General features: G+C 36.2%; 2 protein-coding genes across 3 annotated transcripts; one reads left to right on the top strand and one right to left on the bottom strand.

Moving 5' to 3' along the window:
* Nucleotides 1-1,177: 1,177 nt before the first annotated feature.
* sfxn2 (sideroflexin 2) lies at nt 1,178-8,527 on the bottom strand. Of its 2 annotated transcripts, none has more exons than XM_039665148.2 (12): nt 8,388-8,527; nt 6,810-6,980; nt 6,555-6,725; nt 6,366-6,464; nt 5,561-5,636; nt 5,249-5,334; nt 5,093-5,153; nt 3,884-3,950; nt 3,727-3,776; nt 3,301-3,350; nt 3,145-3,192; nt 1,178-1,966 (listed from the first exon to the last, which is right to left on the bottom strand). In XM_039665148.2, the coding sequence occupies exons 2-12, from the start codon at nt 6,965-6,967 to the stop codon at nt 1,867-1,869; spliced, it is 966 nt and encodes a 321-aa protein (XP_039521082.1). In that variant the 5' UTR covers nt 6,968-6,980; nt 8,388-8,527; the 3' UTR covers nt 1,178-1,866. The 2 variants fall into 2 exon arrangements, with proteins under 2 accessions (XP_039521082.1, XP_039521081.1); XM_039665147.2 differs by lacking the exon at nt 8,388-8,527 and adding an exon at nt 8,245-8,381.
* A 455-nt stretch (nt 8,528-8,982) lies between these two features.
* arl3b (ARF like GTPase 3b) lies at nt 8,983-10,755 on the top strand. The gene is made up of 6 exons (XM_039665435.2): nt 8,983-9,139; nt 9,585-9,728; nt 9,850-9,966; nt 10,051-10,101; nt 10,187-10,372; nt 10,456-10,755. The coding sequence occupies exons 1-6, from the start codon at nt 9,137-9,139 to the stop codon at nt 10,501-10,503; spliced, it is 549 nt and encodes a 182-aa protein (XP_039521369.2). The 5' UTR covers nt 8,983-9,136; the 3' UTR covers nt 10,504-10,755.
* The last annotated feature ends 6,624 nt before the right edge of the window (nt 10,756-17,379 follow it).

Below are 17,379 nucleotides of genomic sequence, written 5' to 3'. Positions count from 1 at the left end.
TGAGAAGAAGGCACAGAGTTGGGTTGTTGCAACTGTCCCCTGATTGGGCGTTGCCAAGTCACGTGATTGACTGAGGGTGAGGCGTTTGAATACTAGTTGCTAGGCGCTTCGTCAGGGTGAACCATGTGTCCCGATGTGGTCATAGTGTTAGAGAGAAAAAGAGAGAGAGGGAGTAGACAGACCGCTGATGAACTGACGAAAGCAACAATAAAAGTGTTGATCCATTTGGACGATATAATGCATCACAATCATTGTATAAAATCAACACAGAGATCATTTGTATTGACAAAGGGAGCATTCTAATGAGTAATCGTTCAATTCATGCCTTTCTATTTTGGCTTTCAGTGGTCCAGCATAAATGTATGAAGCTTTTTTTTTCTTCTTTTTGCTTAAAGTGTAATTTAAATTAAGATTTTTGTTTCAATATCCTCGTTTCTTTCTTCATACCAGAAGCATTGTCATAACTCTTACGAATAGGCTCTATAAATCTACAAGGTTAATGTTTAATATGCATTGAGCTATAACTACTTAAACTGCTTTGTATTAATTGTTATTGAACTTTAATGGCGTAAGTTAAATGATTTTGTTTCTACTTTTTTAAAAATGTGTTATTACCTTTGATTTATATGATCATTGAGTCATTTTTTACCAGTCTTTGTCTTTCTCTTTTATGATTTGCTGAAAAGAGCAGGAATGTGAGGCCTGAACCACATGATAAGAGTTGTGGTAGAAGAACCCGACTATGCATGTCTTTGATGCTTTTTGTAATTCCATGTGGATGTTCACTTGACGGATAAATATACAGTATTACCAAATAAAACATTAAACTACATCAGCTTGTCCCATTCATTTTTTTTTTTTTTTTAAGTCTGAGTATTGATGCATGTGTGGTTATGAAATATATCATCATAAAGTAAAAATAATTGATTTTTTTATATAAATATACAAAATACATATACATACACAACAACAACAAAGGGACAGCAGTTGTTGTGTTAATTGATGTTATGGAAATGTGGAAACTTGGCCTTATAGTATGTTTTTGCCCATCAGGGTGAACATTTAATGATCAGATACTGCCCTCATGTGGCAGGAATGAATAGTGAGCGCAAAGTCCTAGATAAAATAAACAAGGTCCACTTTGGTTCAACTCCCATGAGTTATCACAGACCTGGGGTTTATTTCGACAGCTGTCTGTTTATTTTATCATCTTATAATGATGAAAACAAGTACATAACTCAGATAGTTCACAGTGAGGGCAGGATTTTTTCTTCCAAATTAAAGGCACACTGTGAAATGCTCTTTAAAACTGACATTTAATAGACTCTTCTTTCCCCCCTTTATGCTCATAACTGGTATTTCGATCATAAACGTTTATGATCTGACTGTATATTCCTGACCTGAACGTCTGACAGTTTAAGAAAAACCTGAAAAATAACTTCAGTGTTGGCTTTAGAGGGTGTTAAAGCATTAAACTTAATATATAAAAAAATATATCCTGAGAGATGTTTGTGGTAAATGATGGCATTTATGGGTAACAGTTCTCAGCGATTACAATCTGTTCCCAATTATTCAGTTCATATATAACAGGAACAGATGAAAGGGTAACTGAATCAGGTTTATCCAATGTCTATAAACTCTCTGTAACTCATCTATAGAACAAATCTAACCTATTCTTTGCAGCAGTCAGGGCCAAATGTTCAAAAGATGTCCATGAATTATGCTTTAGTGCATTACTTTGTGTCATGAAGCAAAACCTCAATTCAAAAAGCTTCTTTTTAGCAAAAAAAGAAAAGAAAAAAGAGCTTCTGATTGGGTGATGGCTCATGTATCCAGTCTGGATAGGACAGTGTGATTGGCTGGCACTCACAGGCCCTTGTTGAAGTAGACGTAACTGACACGGTCCCCGTATTGAGAAATGATGGACTCTCTGAGCTCAGGTTCCAGCTTGGTAACAGCCATTGAACTGCAAATCAATGTGCAAATGACTGATTAGTCTGATATGCCTCAGAGACCACAGTTACTGTGATAGCATCTGAAAGGAGCTTTTTTGAGAAAGATAATGGATTGAGCAGCAATAAGTTGTGTGAATAAGCTTTATGCCTTAATGAATCTGTGAAGCTCCGAAAAAATGTCTGCTCTAGTCACTTATGGTCATTCAAACTGCCTTGGAAATTGGTAAATATAATATAAAAAAATAATTACAACATTTTGGGGTCAGTAAGACATTAAAGATCCCCTGACATGGGGTTATTTTATTATTTTATCATTTTTCCTGGGTTGCCCTTACAATGTTAGTATGTTTTTTAGAAATAAAAGGCATTTTTTCCTAGCCTGATTTTAGGCTTTAATTTGAACGCTCGGTTTGAAGAGGCGTGTCTACTGTGGGATTCAGTGTAACCGGCAACTGCTGTGATTGGCTAACATGCTTGCATAATGAAATAGCTACGTATTACATGTGAAACTCTCTTGAATACTTTTACTACAGCTATTACACGGTTTTGCTATTACAGCTATCGAGATTAACGAAACGTGAGAAGTTTTTAAAGTATTTAGATCTATTCCCATCACATAAAATGTTGCCGTGATGAGCATTGTGCAAGCAGAGGACAGTCTATCACGAGAATGAAGAATATCATTGCGGTTTCTGCACTCTCTCTAATGCTTTCACCAATGCAAACACGATGAAGTACATACAGCAAGAGCTTTGTTGTGCAGTATAACGTGCGTCATTGATTTCATAACGAGTTGTCCAGTTAAACTCGCGCTGTGTGGAAAGATTGTTCTTTGATCACTTTATTGAAAGACAGTAAATTATGTCTTTTAACAAAATATTTAAATTTCATATAAATGCTGATATTTTGAACTTTTTAAAACGATTGATAATAATAAGAAATGTTTCTTGAGCACCAAAATCAGCATCTAAAAATATTTCTTTAAGATTGTAATAATCCTAATATCATCTTTTATACTGAATTTAGATTAAATAAATACAGCCTTGGCGAGCACAAGAGACTAATGTCAAAAACATTTTTTTTAAATCTTACCGACCCCAAACTTTTGAGTGGTTGTGTATATTTGAAAAGCTACTTTAAAAAGATACCTTTAAAAAAAAAAGATGCAAACTTTAAATGCAAACTTTACCATCTCTGAGGAAACAGTGAACACGCTGCAGGCACCATGAAGATCAGACTGTGAAGCAAAGTAAGGCATGTTGTCATTTCTTTTGCTAAAACAAGATATCATATATTTGCCATAACAACCGTGGTTATTTTCATCATAAGAAATGTGATCACATACAATACGCCGACCATCATGACTTGCAGTGGCCCATGAAGAAATGTGATTTTCTGCAACAGTTTTAAAGAAACAAACAAATGCAATGATGTTATATGGAATCCCAATATAAAATAATGAAAATTTAACTAATAAGACTGTCTTTGTAACACTTTATAATAATTTTATTTGAAAATTTGATTATTATGCTACACATTGCACATTCAATTATTAGCTTATGTTATCAAATAGTTAGAAGTGCCATCAAATTTTCTGGGTCAACAGTAACATTTATTGACCTGCATGCATTGATGATAACTGACAGGTTATATGAGACCAACTCAACAGTCTTGGGGGGTGAGACAGAGTGAATTTATAATAGAAACATAAACTGGCTATTTTCTAGCCTCTATATTCTTTTATGTGCTCCTTGGACAACATAAAACTCACCTGCATGAATCTGTATTTTTCCAGCCTCTGCATAATAATGGGGAGTATGACTGGAAAGAACAAAGAAAACGGCTCAGGATTCAACATTGACCGCTGGGTGAGGGCTGGTTTATTTTAGCACTGAGATCTGATAACACTGGGCAAACTCTGCACTTACTCATGCCTGGAGCTGCCATGGTAACTCGAGAGATGACCACCTGTGTGATGCCCTTGACGGCTGCTTTCTATGCCAAACACAGACAGTATACAGTATTTATCCAGTAACTTAAGAACAGAGAAATGCTAATAGTGACAGTGTAGAAAGACATCTGATCATTAAACTGATTATTGTAATCATTAAACACATTGAAATCTGTTTAAACAGATGGTTCTGCTCATTACTTTACATACTCCGGCATGTATGATGATGCAGTGGCTATAAATTATTATAATAATAAAGTTTAAGGACATGATGTATTAAATTATGTAGGCATTTAAGTGGCCTTTTGTGTCATTTCTGTTATTCATTTTCAATTCAATTTAATCTTCTGTGATATATGCAGCTTCTTCAGGGTAGTACTAAATAAAGAATTAAATGTTTTATGATATAAATATCTTACAAATTCTGCAAGGTTTTACGGTTTAAAACAGCCTTTATCAGTTTAACGTCTCATCTGAAGGACTGTGTTTTTGACAGTATAGTGTCCCCATCATAGAAATGTACACATAGATGTCACTTCCCAGACACGTCAGCACGTCCGCCATCTTGGAACAGTCAGCGTGTCGTCACTCACAGTGACAATCAATAATGCCACAACACTCCGCAGCTTCTGGTTGTGAAACCGCTGACATTTAAATTCCTGAAGAAATGGGATAACCTTTCACACGTGAGAATCCGTTGGTTTGTGTTTTTATATGTATTAACTCAATATTACAGGTTTTTACTATGGTACTTTTTAATTTTTTTACCTTTACTTTTTTTATCGTAACATCGTATCGTAGCAAAATCATCTACTGAAGTCTATTGCAGACTATAGATATTCATGCATGCGTCTAACTACAGTTGCAGACGCTCAGTCAACTTGCTCTTGAATATTCACGGACTGACTTTGACTGTTCCAATATGGCGGATGGCTTAATAGCGGCCCATAGGATACACGTTATTAAGGCATCTATGAATCACCATCACTATACTGAGAAATTAGGACCCACATAGACCACAGGATGAGCACCCCCTGGTGGCCTAACTAACACCTCTTCCAGCAGAAACCTAATTTCCCTGGAGGTCTCTCATCCAGGTACTGACCAGACTCAAGTTCAACCCTGCTTAGCTTCAGTGGGTGACCAGGCAAGAGCTGCAGTGATACAACCAATAAATGTCCCTCACCCTTGAGTGGCCCAGTTTATTCCCATCTTCATCGGTCACAGCAATGCCATTCAAAATCTCCCTATATAGGAAAGAATAAACCTGAATATACTAATATCCAGACATGTGAACATACTAAGATCAACCAAAGCTGGAAATTGAAAAAGAGGGTCTCACTGTTGTCTCATCATTGGAATGTTGACACAGTTAGCAGCGGCCACGGCAGCGAACGGCACCCAGCGGGCCACCAGTGGAGGAGCTTTCTGAGGAGATAAAGGTTAAAGATGCTGAATTACTGTAGAAATGGATGATATATTACCACTGCAGATAAAACTGATGATGGAAAAAAAAAACTTTTAATTATTTTTAGTTTCATTTGGTATTTCATTTTGTGAAATATAGTTACAATTTACAGTTACTGTAGCTTTTTCAGCAGCCATTTCTCCACTTTCAGTGTCACATGATGCTTCATTTAAGGCTGAGTAATACCTTTGTGTAGAGGTTCAGCCCCACTGCAGTGGCCAGCGCTGTGCTTGTTGCAGTCACATAAGCTACTCCAATTTGCCTGGGCAAAGAAGATACACACAACACAATCAAAACCCATTTCTGTTACTGAAGCTTATCTGTTATTTGAAGCTTCTTTCCAGACATCTGTAAATAAATCACTAGATGTCTTGGGACAGTCACATTTTCAAGGAGAACTCTGGAGCAAAATGAACCTTTGGTCTAATAAAACATTGGTACCTAGTCAACCATTCTCTGAGATTTGTTTTCATGATAATCGAATGTAAAGAGTTTTATCTCTAAAAACTGTTTAGCGAATAACGCAAGTATATGGGGGCATATAATTAGTAAAAACAAAGATGGCTCCTGTCTGTATACACAAAGTGGACTGTCTTTAGTATCTTCTTATTAAATGGTCTGTACACTTACAAAGTTCTCAATGCTTCGTTTTGCATGTAGGGACACTCATTACGTTACTGTGTTAGTGTGGGGCTATTTTGAGCCTTGTTTGTGGTGTTTCTTTTTACGTATTATATGCCCCCATATACTAGCGTTATTCACTAAACAGTTTTTAGAGATAAAACTCTTAACATTCGATTATCATGAAAACAAATCTCAGAGAACGGTTGACTAGGTACCGATGTGTTATTAGACCAAAGGTTCATTTTGCGCCGGAGTTCTCCTTTAAGTGGAATACACTTTGCATACCTACCATATGACCCAATTCTTCTTATAAGAGAGCAAAGTTCAGAAACTTTAGAAAGAAATAAGTCAAAGGAACTTAACTTACTTTTGTGTGATGGGGGAGGCAGCATTGCGATTGGTGTAGTTAACTAGAGCGTTGAAAGACTGGTTGACCCACTGCCAGAACACTACAGCAGGAACTGTCCTACAAGACCATACAAACTGATTAGTTCATCTTAATAAAATAAAATATTAGATTTAATTATAATAAAAACAAAAAAATTTAAATGCTGACCTATAAAACTGAAGCATGAACCCTGTGATGGCCATACCCCCAGGCACCTGAAATGACATTCTCCCTATTAAGTTCATCCTGTCACCCGTGTCTGGGTGAAATGCCGAGTCATACAGCTTCTTTGCATAGTGTAGCTGCTCCTCGGTTGTGCCTGGAGGAATAGAGCCAGCTCTGAGAGAACGAGGAAGAGACAGAAAGTAAGAAACAGGAAGAAAGGCATAAAGATAACCTCATCAAATCAGTGTGTTTCTTCACCTGCAGCTCTCCACTAACACTTTGGCTTCATCTAGTCTGGAGTCAGGTAGCACAACGGTGCGCCAGTCAGTGATGTTGAAAAAGTGTTTGAGACGGCCCATGAACGTGGTTTGATCCCAGCGTGGGGCGTCGATATCAAAGCCCTTCATTGCTTCCATGGTTCTCTCTCTCCTTCCAAAGAGCCAGAGGGAAAAAAGAAAAGGAAAGAAAGAAACAACAACAAAACAACAAATATTCAATACATCAATGGTTTCCAGTTCTAGTCCACAGAGAACAGATCAAACTAAGGTCCATAGAACAAAATAAAAGTGAAGTTTTGAATGAAAATCATGTGACTAAAATCATGTGATCAGACTAAAGTGGTCTGAAAGTGTGTTTAGCACAAATGAAATGCATTTTTTTTAATTCACAAAACGTGAATTTCTATTATTGGGTGACCTAAAAAATGTGGGCTCATTTTCTCTCCCCATTGTGTAATATTATTGTATTTCTAACTGGTTTCTCATCTAACAAAGCAGGGTATCTCCAAATGCTATGAGAAAAGCCAAAAATCATTGCTCTCATGGTGAGGCCAGCTATGCAAACAGAAGTATGGATGTCTGGCAAAACAGACAAGGGCTGCATTTCCCAAAAACATCGTAAGGCTGTGTTTGTCAAAGATCAATTACCATCAATGGTCTCTACAATCAATTTAGGCTTGCAATACTTTTGGGAAATGTCTTGATTAGTAAAATCAAAAGCTGGACTCCTGTCCTGACTCCTGAGTGTCTGACTAACTTTTCATCAGTTTAGCTCAAAATGAAACTTCTAAATAAAAAGTAATTTTTTCAGAAATAACATGGTTGTTAAAAAAAACTATTTGAGGATACTATATCCTTACACTGGCACCATCAAGTGTACTTTGCATTAAACATGTAACATGCAGATTGTTATGTGTGTATGTGTATGTATGTATGTATGTATTATCAAGTGTAAAGCAATGCATGAGCAAAGAAGGCCAGATGGACCAGATTTGACATTTGTAACGTCACCATTTACAGCAGTCAATTGAAAGCACAAGTGCACAAAAAGGCAATACACAAAACAAACAGGCAAGGACTGATTTTCAATAGGTCCAAACATGTCAATGACAATTTTTTTTTCATTCTGGTAATTTGTTTCCTTACTGGTTTGACCTGATTTACTTGTATTTTAAAGATGTTTAAAACATCCACTCTAATTAAAATAAAATATCACCACCAAACTAATACAACTACGCACAGCTTACTAACGTTATACCAACTAGGCTATGTTAACAACGAGCTTAAAAGAAAACAGACCTCGCTTGTCATTTCTAAAGTGGTATAAAAAAGTAGGCGTGCGCTTTTAAAACATAAATAATTCTCAAACATTAAGAAGTTTCAATTTTCATAAACCAGCCCTGCATTAAACTTACATTAGAATCATGCAAAGTAGAAAGGCTGTAAGTTGCCAAACAGCTTGCATCAGTTCATGTTCACTGTACACAAGGACCCGGATATGCGCTGCCAAAACAAATCAGACCAAACCATAAATATAAAATATGACACGTTAAAATACCTTTATGTAGCGCCGTGATACTCTTGTTTATATCTCGTGGCGCTGCTTCAGTAGTAAAAACCAATGAAGTGATGATGTGGGCTTGCAACAGTAGACGAGCATGTGGCATTCTATCCTCCAATCCCCGAAGTGAAGAATATCCCTCCCCTTACACTAGTGACAGGATAGGAGGAAGTCTGGTTCATTTCCGCAAAATGGCTTACCTCGAACAGTAACTGTGGTAACATTTAGCTGTTCATGCTCTAAAATGTTTCCAGTAAAGCATATTTTCCCATATATTTATAGTTACGTTATATAAATAGTATAGAAATTTTAAAATTTGTAAATGCTTGCCTTTTCGAAGGAAATTATTTGAGGAATCGGATCAGAATCGTGCAGGTTCAACTGATTGATTGATTCAAAAGACTCGTCGTGTATATTTCTATAATAAATTAAGACTGTATATCACATTGATCTGTATGTATACTATAAAACATCTCATATGGATTTGGTCGCTGAGTAATAGCTGTTAAAATATGTTTTCTGTATCAAAATATATAATTTATAACGATATTAATTAACATTAAATGTATATTTTGTTTGTTTAAATCATAGGTTTAAAACAATTAGCAAAACTAATAAAAAAAATTTTTTTTCGTGAACTACGTCAATTTGCGCCCTTTGGAAATGCACGTAGGTTTTGCGTACTACGTCATCCTCTCTTCCCCCTAGTAACCCTCCGCGGCGTCTCAGGGAGGCAGAATCACAAGATGGTGAGTTAAAGCGCTTACAATAAACGAATTACTACCTGTAGACGTTTTTGTTTGGGACTTAACATTATACTCCCCGTCACATTGTGAAATTCAGTCATGTTAGCCATGTTGTCCGAGGAGAATTGTGGATTTTTTTGTAATCGAGGGGTATTAAAGATGAGCAGCGGTTCTCGGTCATGGATGAGATTAGCTTGCAGGACTTTTTAAGTGTCACGACTGTTCGAGAATCGCTTAAGCAAATGTAGTGTCTCTTTTTATCCCTGTTTTTTTTTGGGGAAAACTATATCAAGATCTATTTTCTACATCCCTTAAGTAATAATTGATTCTCTTGAAACCTGTTTGTTTGTTGATGCTCGTGCGAATGACGTCATGATGCAAGCATTGCATAAAGTCAGAGAGCATTGTGTAATCTGCGCTATTTACTTGTTTTTTGTTTTTTTTTTAGGGTTTGTTATCGATTTTACGGAAACTGAAAAGTACCCCCGACCAGGAGGTGCGGATATTGCTTCTAGGGTTGGACAACGGTGGCAAGACTACCTTACTAAAACAGTTGGCATCAGAAGACATCACTCATATTACGCCAACACAGGTGACACGGTTACTGTAACTACTGCATTCAGATCTCAGAAGAAAGCCAAATGCATGCAAAGCAAATTACTGGATCAGCTGTGTTTTATTACCATTGCAACTGTTTCTTGTTTTTGTTTTAGGGTTTCAATATCAAAAGTGTCCAATCGCAAGGATTCAAATTAAATGTGTGGGATATTGGTGGACAACGAAAGATCAGGCCCTACTGGAGGAACTACTTTGAGAACACAGATGTACTGGTGAGATCATCTGTCTGATTAACAGTCATCCCACAATCCACTTTAATTGCAAACACTTGTTTAATTTGATCTTTTTGATTTCAGATTTATGTCATCGATAGTGCAGATCGCAAAAGATTTGAGGAAACGGGACAGGTGATGCTTTGTTGTTATGATTGTTTTGCTCTTCCAAACTATTTCTGCTCTCAGTGTTTACATAAGTGAATTTATCTGCATACAGGAGTTGGCTGAATTACTTGATGAAGAAAAGCTGAGCGGTGTCCCAGTCCTGGTGTTTGCAAATAAGCAAGACCTGCTGACAGCAGCACCTGCATCTGAAATAGCCGAGGGTTTGAATTTGCACACTATCCGAGACCGAGTGTGGCAGATCCAGTCGTGTTCTGCCCTCACCGGAGAAGGAGTCCAGGTCACTTTAGTACACATATTGACTGCAAAATTTGACGTTTTTTTTTACAATTTAGACTAAATTACTCAAATGTTGTGTTTCAGGATGGCATGAACTGGGTCTGCAAGAGTGTGAACGCTAAGAGAAAATAGAGATACTGTGGCTTTCACCCTGGACGCACATGTAAAAGTTCATGACTTTGGAAAAACTGTCAGTAGGTACAGAAAACAAAGGCACCCCTTCAAAACTATTTAAACTCACTTTTGCCTCTTCGAATGGGTCTGATATGGTCCTGTATTCATACAATGAGTTCAAGATAATAGTATCCTTTCTTTTAAACTCAAATTTTCACATTATAGTCAACCATGATTTGACTTGGTTTCTTTAGTACATTTCTTAACTCATTCTGCCTTCGTTTCTTGAGATGAATGACTTGTTTTTATACTAAATGTTACAATTATTTAGTGGAAGTTTTAAATGAGACATTTGTAGAAGTGGCAGTCTTCATCATTCAATTCAGTCGCTGTCTCTTGTTAGTTAACCTAAGGTCATTTCTCCTGATAGTAACAGAGATACGAATGAATTTAAGGTACGCAAATTCAGAAACATCAGTATTGTACAGAAGAATAGGGGACCATTGGCAGGATATGAAATACATTTTTGATAATTAAATGTAAATAATTTTCCACATAGCACATTATTTTCTGCATATATATATACTGTTGAATTTTACAAATCCAGCATTTAAGGATTTCTTAGAGCTCTATACTGTAAGTGGCCTGTACAGCTGTAATCTATAGACTGACGAGTACAAGAGGAAGTTTGTGATCATCACAACAATATTATTTCTGTAGTGTCTATGAATGTCATGTTGTGTGTGAAATTTCTGAAGCATACTAAGTAAAACACTGAAAATATGTGCAAGTGTGACGTTCTATTGGCTGAATTTTTTTTTAAGTAATCATACTGTAATATTTCTGTTTTATTTGTTTTCTGTATTTGATTTGAAATGTGATTTGAGTTACTGCACCAATGCTTATACATTAGGATATCTGTCAGACACACACCCTCAAAACATATGGTGTTGACACGGGCACAACGACTTGCCAAGACACACTTCGCATACACCTACACTCACATGATGTTCCTTATTATCCAATACCATTCTGAAACCATATGGTGTATAGTTGTGTGCTATTGTATTAGTTAAAGACGCAACAGATTTTTCAGAATACTTAAATGTGGTATAGGTGGCACTATTGACCATGTTTACTATACTGGTATTATTTAGTTTGTTCAGTTCCTGATTGTCTGTTATTCACTGGCCTTCCAAGGGTAAATTAACAGTATTGTGTACAAGTCTTAGTAAGTGCTTAAACAATGTCAAGATACACACAAAAATAAACAAACAAGGTAGAGAATGTCACAGTATCAAAACTCAATTCAAAATGAAAGTTTAAGGTTGTGGTTAGGTAGCAGGGGAAATCATAACAGCTAATATACAATAGGCTGCAGGATCAAGTAGTGTGACCTCCCCTTACACTTGAGCAATAGTAGCACCTGACAATGGCTTTGTAAACTTTGTTACACTGTTACACACTCTTGGCTTACTCTAGCTATTCTCTGCTGTCTCAGACGATGATATGTTTGACCCGTTTTAGTCACCGTAGCTTCTCTGAAAGGGAGGGGTGAGCAGTGGGCAGAGCCCTTAGTGCAACTCGCAACCGAACCGCTAGATGTCGCTAAAAATCAAACACTGCACCTTTAAAAGAGTGAAAAGGGTCAGATATGCTGAAGCTCACCAAGATTGGAATCGGTGGAAAAGAGTATAATGGAGTGACGAAGCCTAGTTTGACAATCTTGGTTCCAATCATCGACAATATGTGAGAAGAAGAGTTGGAAGAATGAGTGCTTGCAGTTGTCAGTGAAACATGGAGGGGTTTTTTTCCTGGTGTGGGGCTGCATTTCTGCAATAGTTTTGGTGATATTGTCTGAATCGATGGGATCATGAATGTTGAAAAGTACAGACAGGTTTTAATTCATCATGCAATTCATTCTGGAAAGTGGATGATTGGGAATGGTTTTATTTTTCGGCATGTTAACGATCTCAAGCACACTGCCAATATTTGGAGAGAAAAACAGCTGATAAAATGCCGACAGTCATGGACTAGCTTCCATAGAGTCTGGACCTGAATATTATAGAGGCAATATGGGATCACCTGGACAGAGAAATAAATAAAAGACAGCCTAAATCCAAAGAAGAACTTGGGATGTACTGAATGAAGCCTGGTGAAATATACCAGAAGATAACTTCAGGAAAGTCTTCCTAAAAGAGTTCAAGATGTGCTTAGTGTCAAGGGATGTCACACTAAATACTGAATTTTGCCTTTTTTTGTATGTTTTGTTGTGTGTGTGTGTGTGTGTGTGTGGGTACATATTTCCTGTATTTTACTTGCATTGCATCTTAAGAGACTGAAAAATAAATATGCAAGGTCGTTAAAACCTTGCTAAAACAACACACACTCTATTTTTCTTATTATCTAATGTGATGTTAATTGCTGTTTGCTGCCGCTGACAACAAATGCATGTATTAATTAAAAAGTTTTAATGATTACAAAGCTGCCAGTCATCAGTACATTTTCTTTGCATTTGCATTTTTAATGGCCCGTTTTTAAGCCCTATCTTAATTGAATGCCAGTTAATTAAATCAAAATGAGTTGGCCCGAGTGCGTTTGATCTTTAATGAAGAAATCTCTGTCCCTTAAAAAGAAGAATCACATTTTATCTTTAATGTTTGTGTAAAAAGCAGACAATGACAAGCAGAAACATTTGTACCACTACCCCCAATGCGAACGAATGAGAACACACCCGACCACTCCCTCCGGTTCCTGCACTCGGCATCTTTGAGTGACATTCACAAGCTGACACGTGCGCCCACAGTGAAACGGGCAGGCTCTATTAAGCCTGAATAAATCCTCTGCCAGCCAGCTCTTTGAGACAGGCAATTAAGACAGGCCTCCATACCTCCTTCTGCATCCTAGTGTGAAGGACCCAGCCCTCATCCAGCATTCTTATCCACAGGCTTTTCCTTCCATCTGGCCCTTAGACAAGCCAGAGTAGAAAGACAGTGGGGTTTTGAATTCTGCTTATTGAACTGAGAGGCCCCTTTCTCTCTGATTTAAATTGGTAGTCTTGAAGTGTGGGCGTTTTTTGATGGAGGCAGCCAGATATCTTCGTGATGGGTAACAAAGTTTTGGGGGAATGGATTATCATGCGAGTAAAGCGAAATGTCAGGGAAAGGGGCATAATTAGCATTATGCTGGTCTGTTTGGTTCCCTTTAATTAAATCTGGCTTCAGATAAAGACAGAAATGAAATGCACAGCCATTCTAAGCATCGTCTTTCAAAAGAGACCACAGTTGTGCCTGTATTCCAAATATAGTTCATGAAATGCAAGCATTTTAAGAGCAGGTGTGTCATTTATGTTTATTCAGAAAGGTTATTAAAGTTTTGCCATTTGATGTTTATAACCACACTTGCAAACTATTCTAACTCAATAATTGTAACTCAATCTTTTTAAATAAATATTATATTAAGTCTGCACAAAATATGACACCATATAATACGCAACGATAAAGCTTTCTCAATTAATTAAAAATAGGGCTGTCAAACGATTGATCGTGATTAATCGCGTCCAAAATAAAAGTTTGTGTTTACATAATATATGTGGGTGCACTGTGTATAATTATTTTGTATATATATATATATGTAAATACACACATGCATGTATTTTTAAGAAAAAAAAATATTATTTATATATAAAATATTTATATTTATATATAATATAAATTAAGGGCTGTCAAATGATTAATCGCGATTAATCCCATCTAAAATAAAAGTTTGTGTTTACATAAAATATGTGGGTGCACTGTGTATAGTTATTATTTTTCTATATATATATATATATAAATACACACACATGCATGTATATTTAGGAAAAAAATATTATTTATATATAAAATATTTATATTTATATTAGGGTTGTCAAACGATTAATCGCATCTAAAATAAAAGTTTGTGTTTACATAATATATGTGGGTGCACTGTGTATAATTATTTTGTAACACATGCTTGTATATTTAAGAAAAAAAATATTATTTGTATATAAAATATTTATATATAAAATAAATTGTATATAAATCTATATAGAGTATATACATGAAAATATTTCTTAAATATATACAAACATGTGTGTGTATTTATATATATATATATATATATATATATATATATATATAAAATAATTATACACAGTTCACCCACATATATTATGGTAATACAAACTTTTATTTTGGATGTGATTAATCGCGATTAATCGTTTGACAGCCCTAATTAAAAACATAAAAAGTAAAACACACCAGATTCTCATCCTTTGTTTTTCATTTTATAGAAGTATAAAATTAAAAATTAAAAATGTATTTTTGGCTTGAACGCACGTAAACAGGACTTCCCAACTCCAAAATACGAACTTTTCAGGAAGAAGCCTACATTTTCCCTAAGTCATATGATACATGTCAAATGTCCACCCAAAAATGAGTTATTTATATTTATCTAAATTTATTTGATTACTTTTGCTTCATTCAATTTTGCAATCATTTTATTTAATTTTAGTTCTGTTTTTTAAATCACTGTTTTTTGTTTTAGAATACAATATGATCCCTTACTTAAACCACACAAGACCACATGCCTGTTAATAGCGGTAGCTGGTCGGTTCTCCTCAGCATCTGAGTTCATATGACAGAAATGCAATAGTCCAGGGTTGGATTAGCGGTCGATCACACCTTATCTACGATCAAAAGGCTCAGACCAGCTTTCTTGCAATAACATCCTGCAGTCTATGTAACCATAGCAACTCAGAGGGACCTGATTGGGCCTTTAAAGTTGCACAAATAAAAGGGCAAGATTGATTTTTATCTCCTTGATGGGATATAGTCTTCTCATTTGGCTTCATTTATTGCTATTCAGACCAAGCTAGATTTATTCACATTCAGTGAGGTATTATCAGTGAAATACTTGGATTCATTCCTTTGTAGTTTCACAGATTCCATCTACTTGAACGTCTAAATGTATAAAAAAATTACTATACATTGCTATCTATTTATATCTATTCCATTTATATATATACATTGCAGTATATATATATGGATTTGTGGACAGAGATTTGTTGCATGGCCTTATCAGCACAGTCACAGACTCAAACACTCACAGTGGTTTAATCGTCAGTTCAGGCTGTAGCACCTCTGTTATTGAGTGCCATTAAAATACTGGCTGTCAGAGGGGTGCAGTGAAGGAGACATAATTATGCACCTCAGCCAGACACAAAAGGCCCAACACCCACACAGATCTCTTCTTCCTGCAGTCAAGCTTTGCCACACGGGACACGCTACCGTAGATCATCGGGATCATCTCGGCAGGTTCAGATGTGCACCTAATGACAGCGTTATCATCCTGGAAACACATGGAATGTTCTTTAAGTCGACGCTGTTCTGGATGTGCCGTCTAAGAGGGTCGATAGCTGTTTTTCCTGACCGTGTGCCACCAAACACAAGGGGTGAGGGGGAGGAGTTAGCACAGTCATTTTTTTGTTCTTTTACTATGCATTTTGATGGGAATCTGGCAGCTGTTTTGCAGCTGCTGCATGAATAGACCCACCCTGAGGCCTTATAGGAGCTGTTCACACAGAGCGCCTTCTCTCATTCAGAAAACGCTAGATGCTGCGGATGGTGATAGAATGTGCATTGGACTAAGAACTGTTTTTGACTTCAGAAAAAGAAGCAATGAAATCAAAATGACAGTTTTGTGACCAAAAATATACTTTTATAATGTTCAGTCAGAGCATCTTATGAAGCACTGCACAGATTTTTGTCCAGTCAAACATTCTCTCAGCTATTTTGCAATAAATTTTTGATGTATTGATTTAATCCACAACTTTTAAGGAATAGTTTTATATTTTGATTTTCATTTGCAATGCTTCATGGGACTTTAGTTCTTTCCCCATCTAAAATCGTTGTTCACAGTCTTACCGTTGTGTTTTTGTTACTTTTTCAAATACTTGTTTGCTTCAAAAGTTGTAATGCTGTGATTCACCTCATAACTGGTTGATTTGGGTTCATGGGTTATAATGCATTTTGTTTTAAATGATGTTCCTGTGAATGTATTATTTTATAAAGGTTGTATTGCATCATGTATTCCCTATGGGGAAAATGAATGGAAAAAATACTTCCAGAATCAATATATGTCATATAGGGGATATCATCTCTGCAGACATCTTCTGCAAGATTAATCAGTAATACCCTCTTGTATTGCTTTTTTAAAATCTTTTACTTGTCTTTAAAAAGACAGTTGCTAACACGTGGCTAAATGGGACGAGAGAGTTTGTCGGGCACATTAAATGCCATCAGCCGAACAGGTAAACTCATCAGCATCCAAAATTGCATGAATACCGAATTCACAGTACTCAAAAAGAGCAGGCACAAAGTACCCGAATGACTAACTACTTCTTGCGAGATTCTGAAGTGTGCATATGGATATTTTACTATTGCATGAGGCCACGGGAGAGGATTTGTGAAGTTTTTTTTGTACTTTTTAGTGGTCATCAAGTAATTACTTGTTCAAAAGAACTCAAGGGAGTATGTGATTTCAAGCATCTACTCACCAGTCCACTTTCACAGCCTCGTTGTGTTTAGTTTATAATCATGCTCTTGCAACCTATTATTGCTCAAACTGAAGTTGAAGTCATACTAGTGTAATTTGTTTAGCCTACGTTAGCTTTTGTCGGTTGCATTTACATTCTAAACAATGCTGGGTTGTTTGAACCCAAAGTTGGGTTAAAAAAAATGTAATTTCAAATTTTAACCCAACTTCAACTTTCACTTTCAACTGTATTTTTTTTAATTGCATTTTTAACCCAACATTTGGTTTCGTCCATATTTGACCCAAATTTGGGTTAAAATAACCCAGCATTTTTTA

This window comes from Pimephales promelas, chromosome 17, assembly GCF_988280905.1.
Source record: "Pimephales promelas chromosome 17, fPimPro1.hap1.1, whole genome shotgun sequence".
Taxonomy (NCBI): domain Eukaryota; kingdom Metazoa; phylum Chordata; class Actinopteri; order Cypriniformes; family Leuciscidae; genus Pimephales; species Pimephales promelas.
Note: the sequence above shows the minus strand (reverse complement) of the source record. Positions and strands in the feature narration are given on the sequence as shown.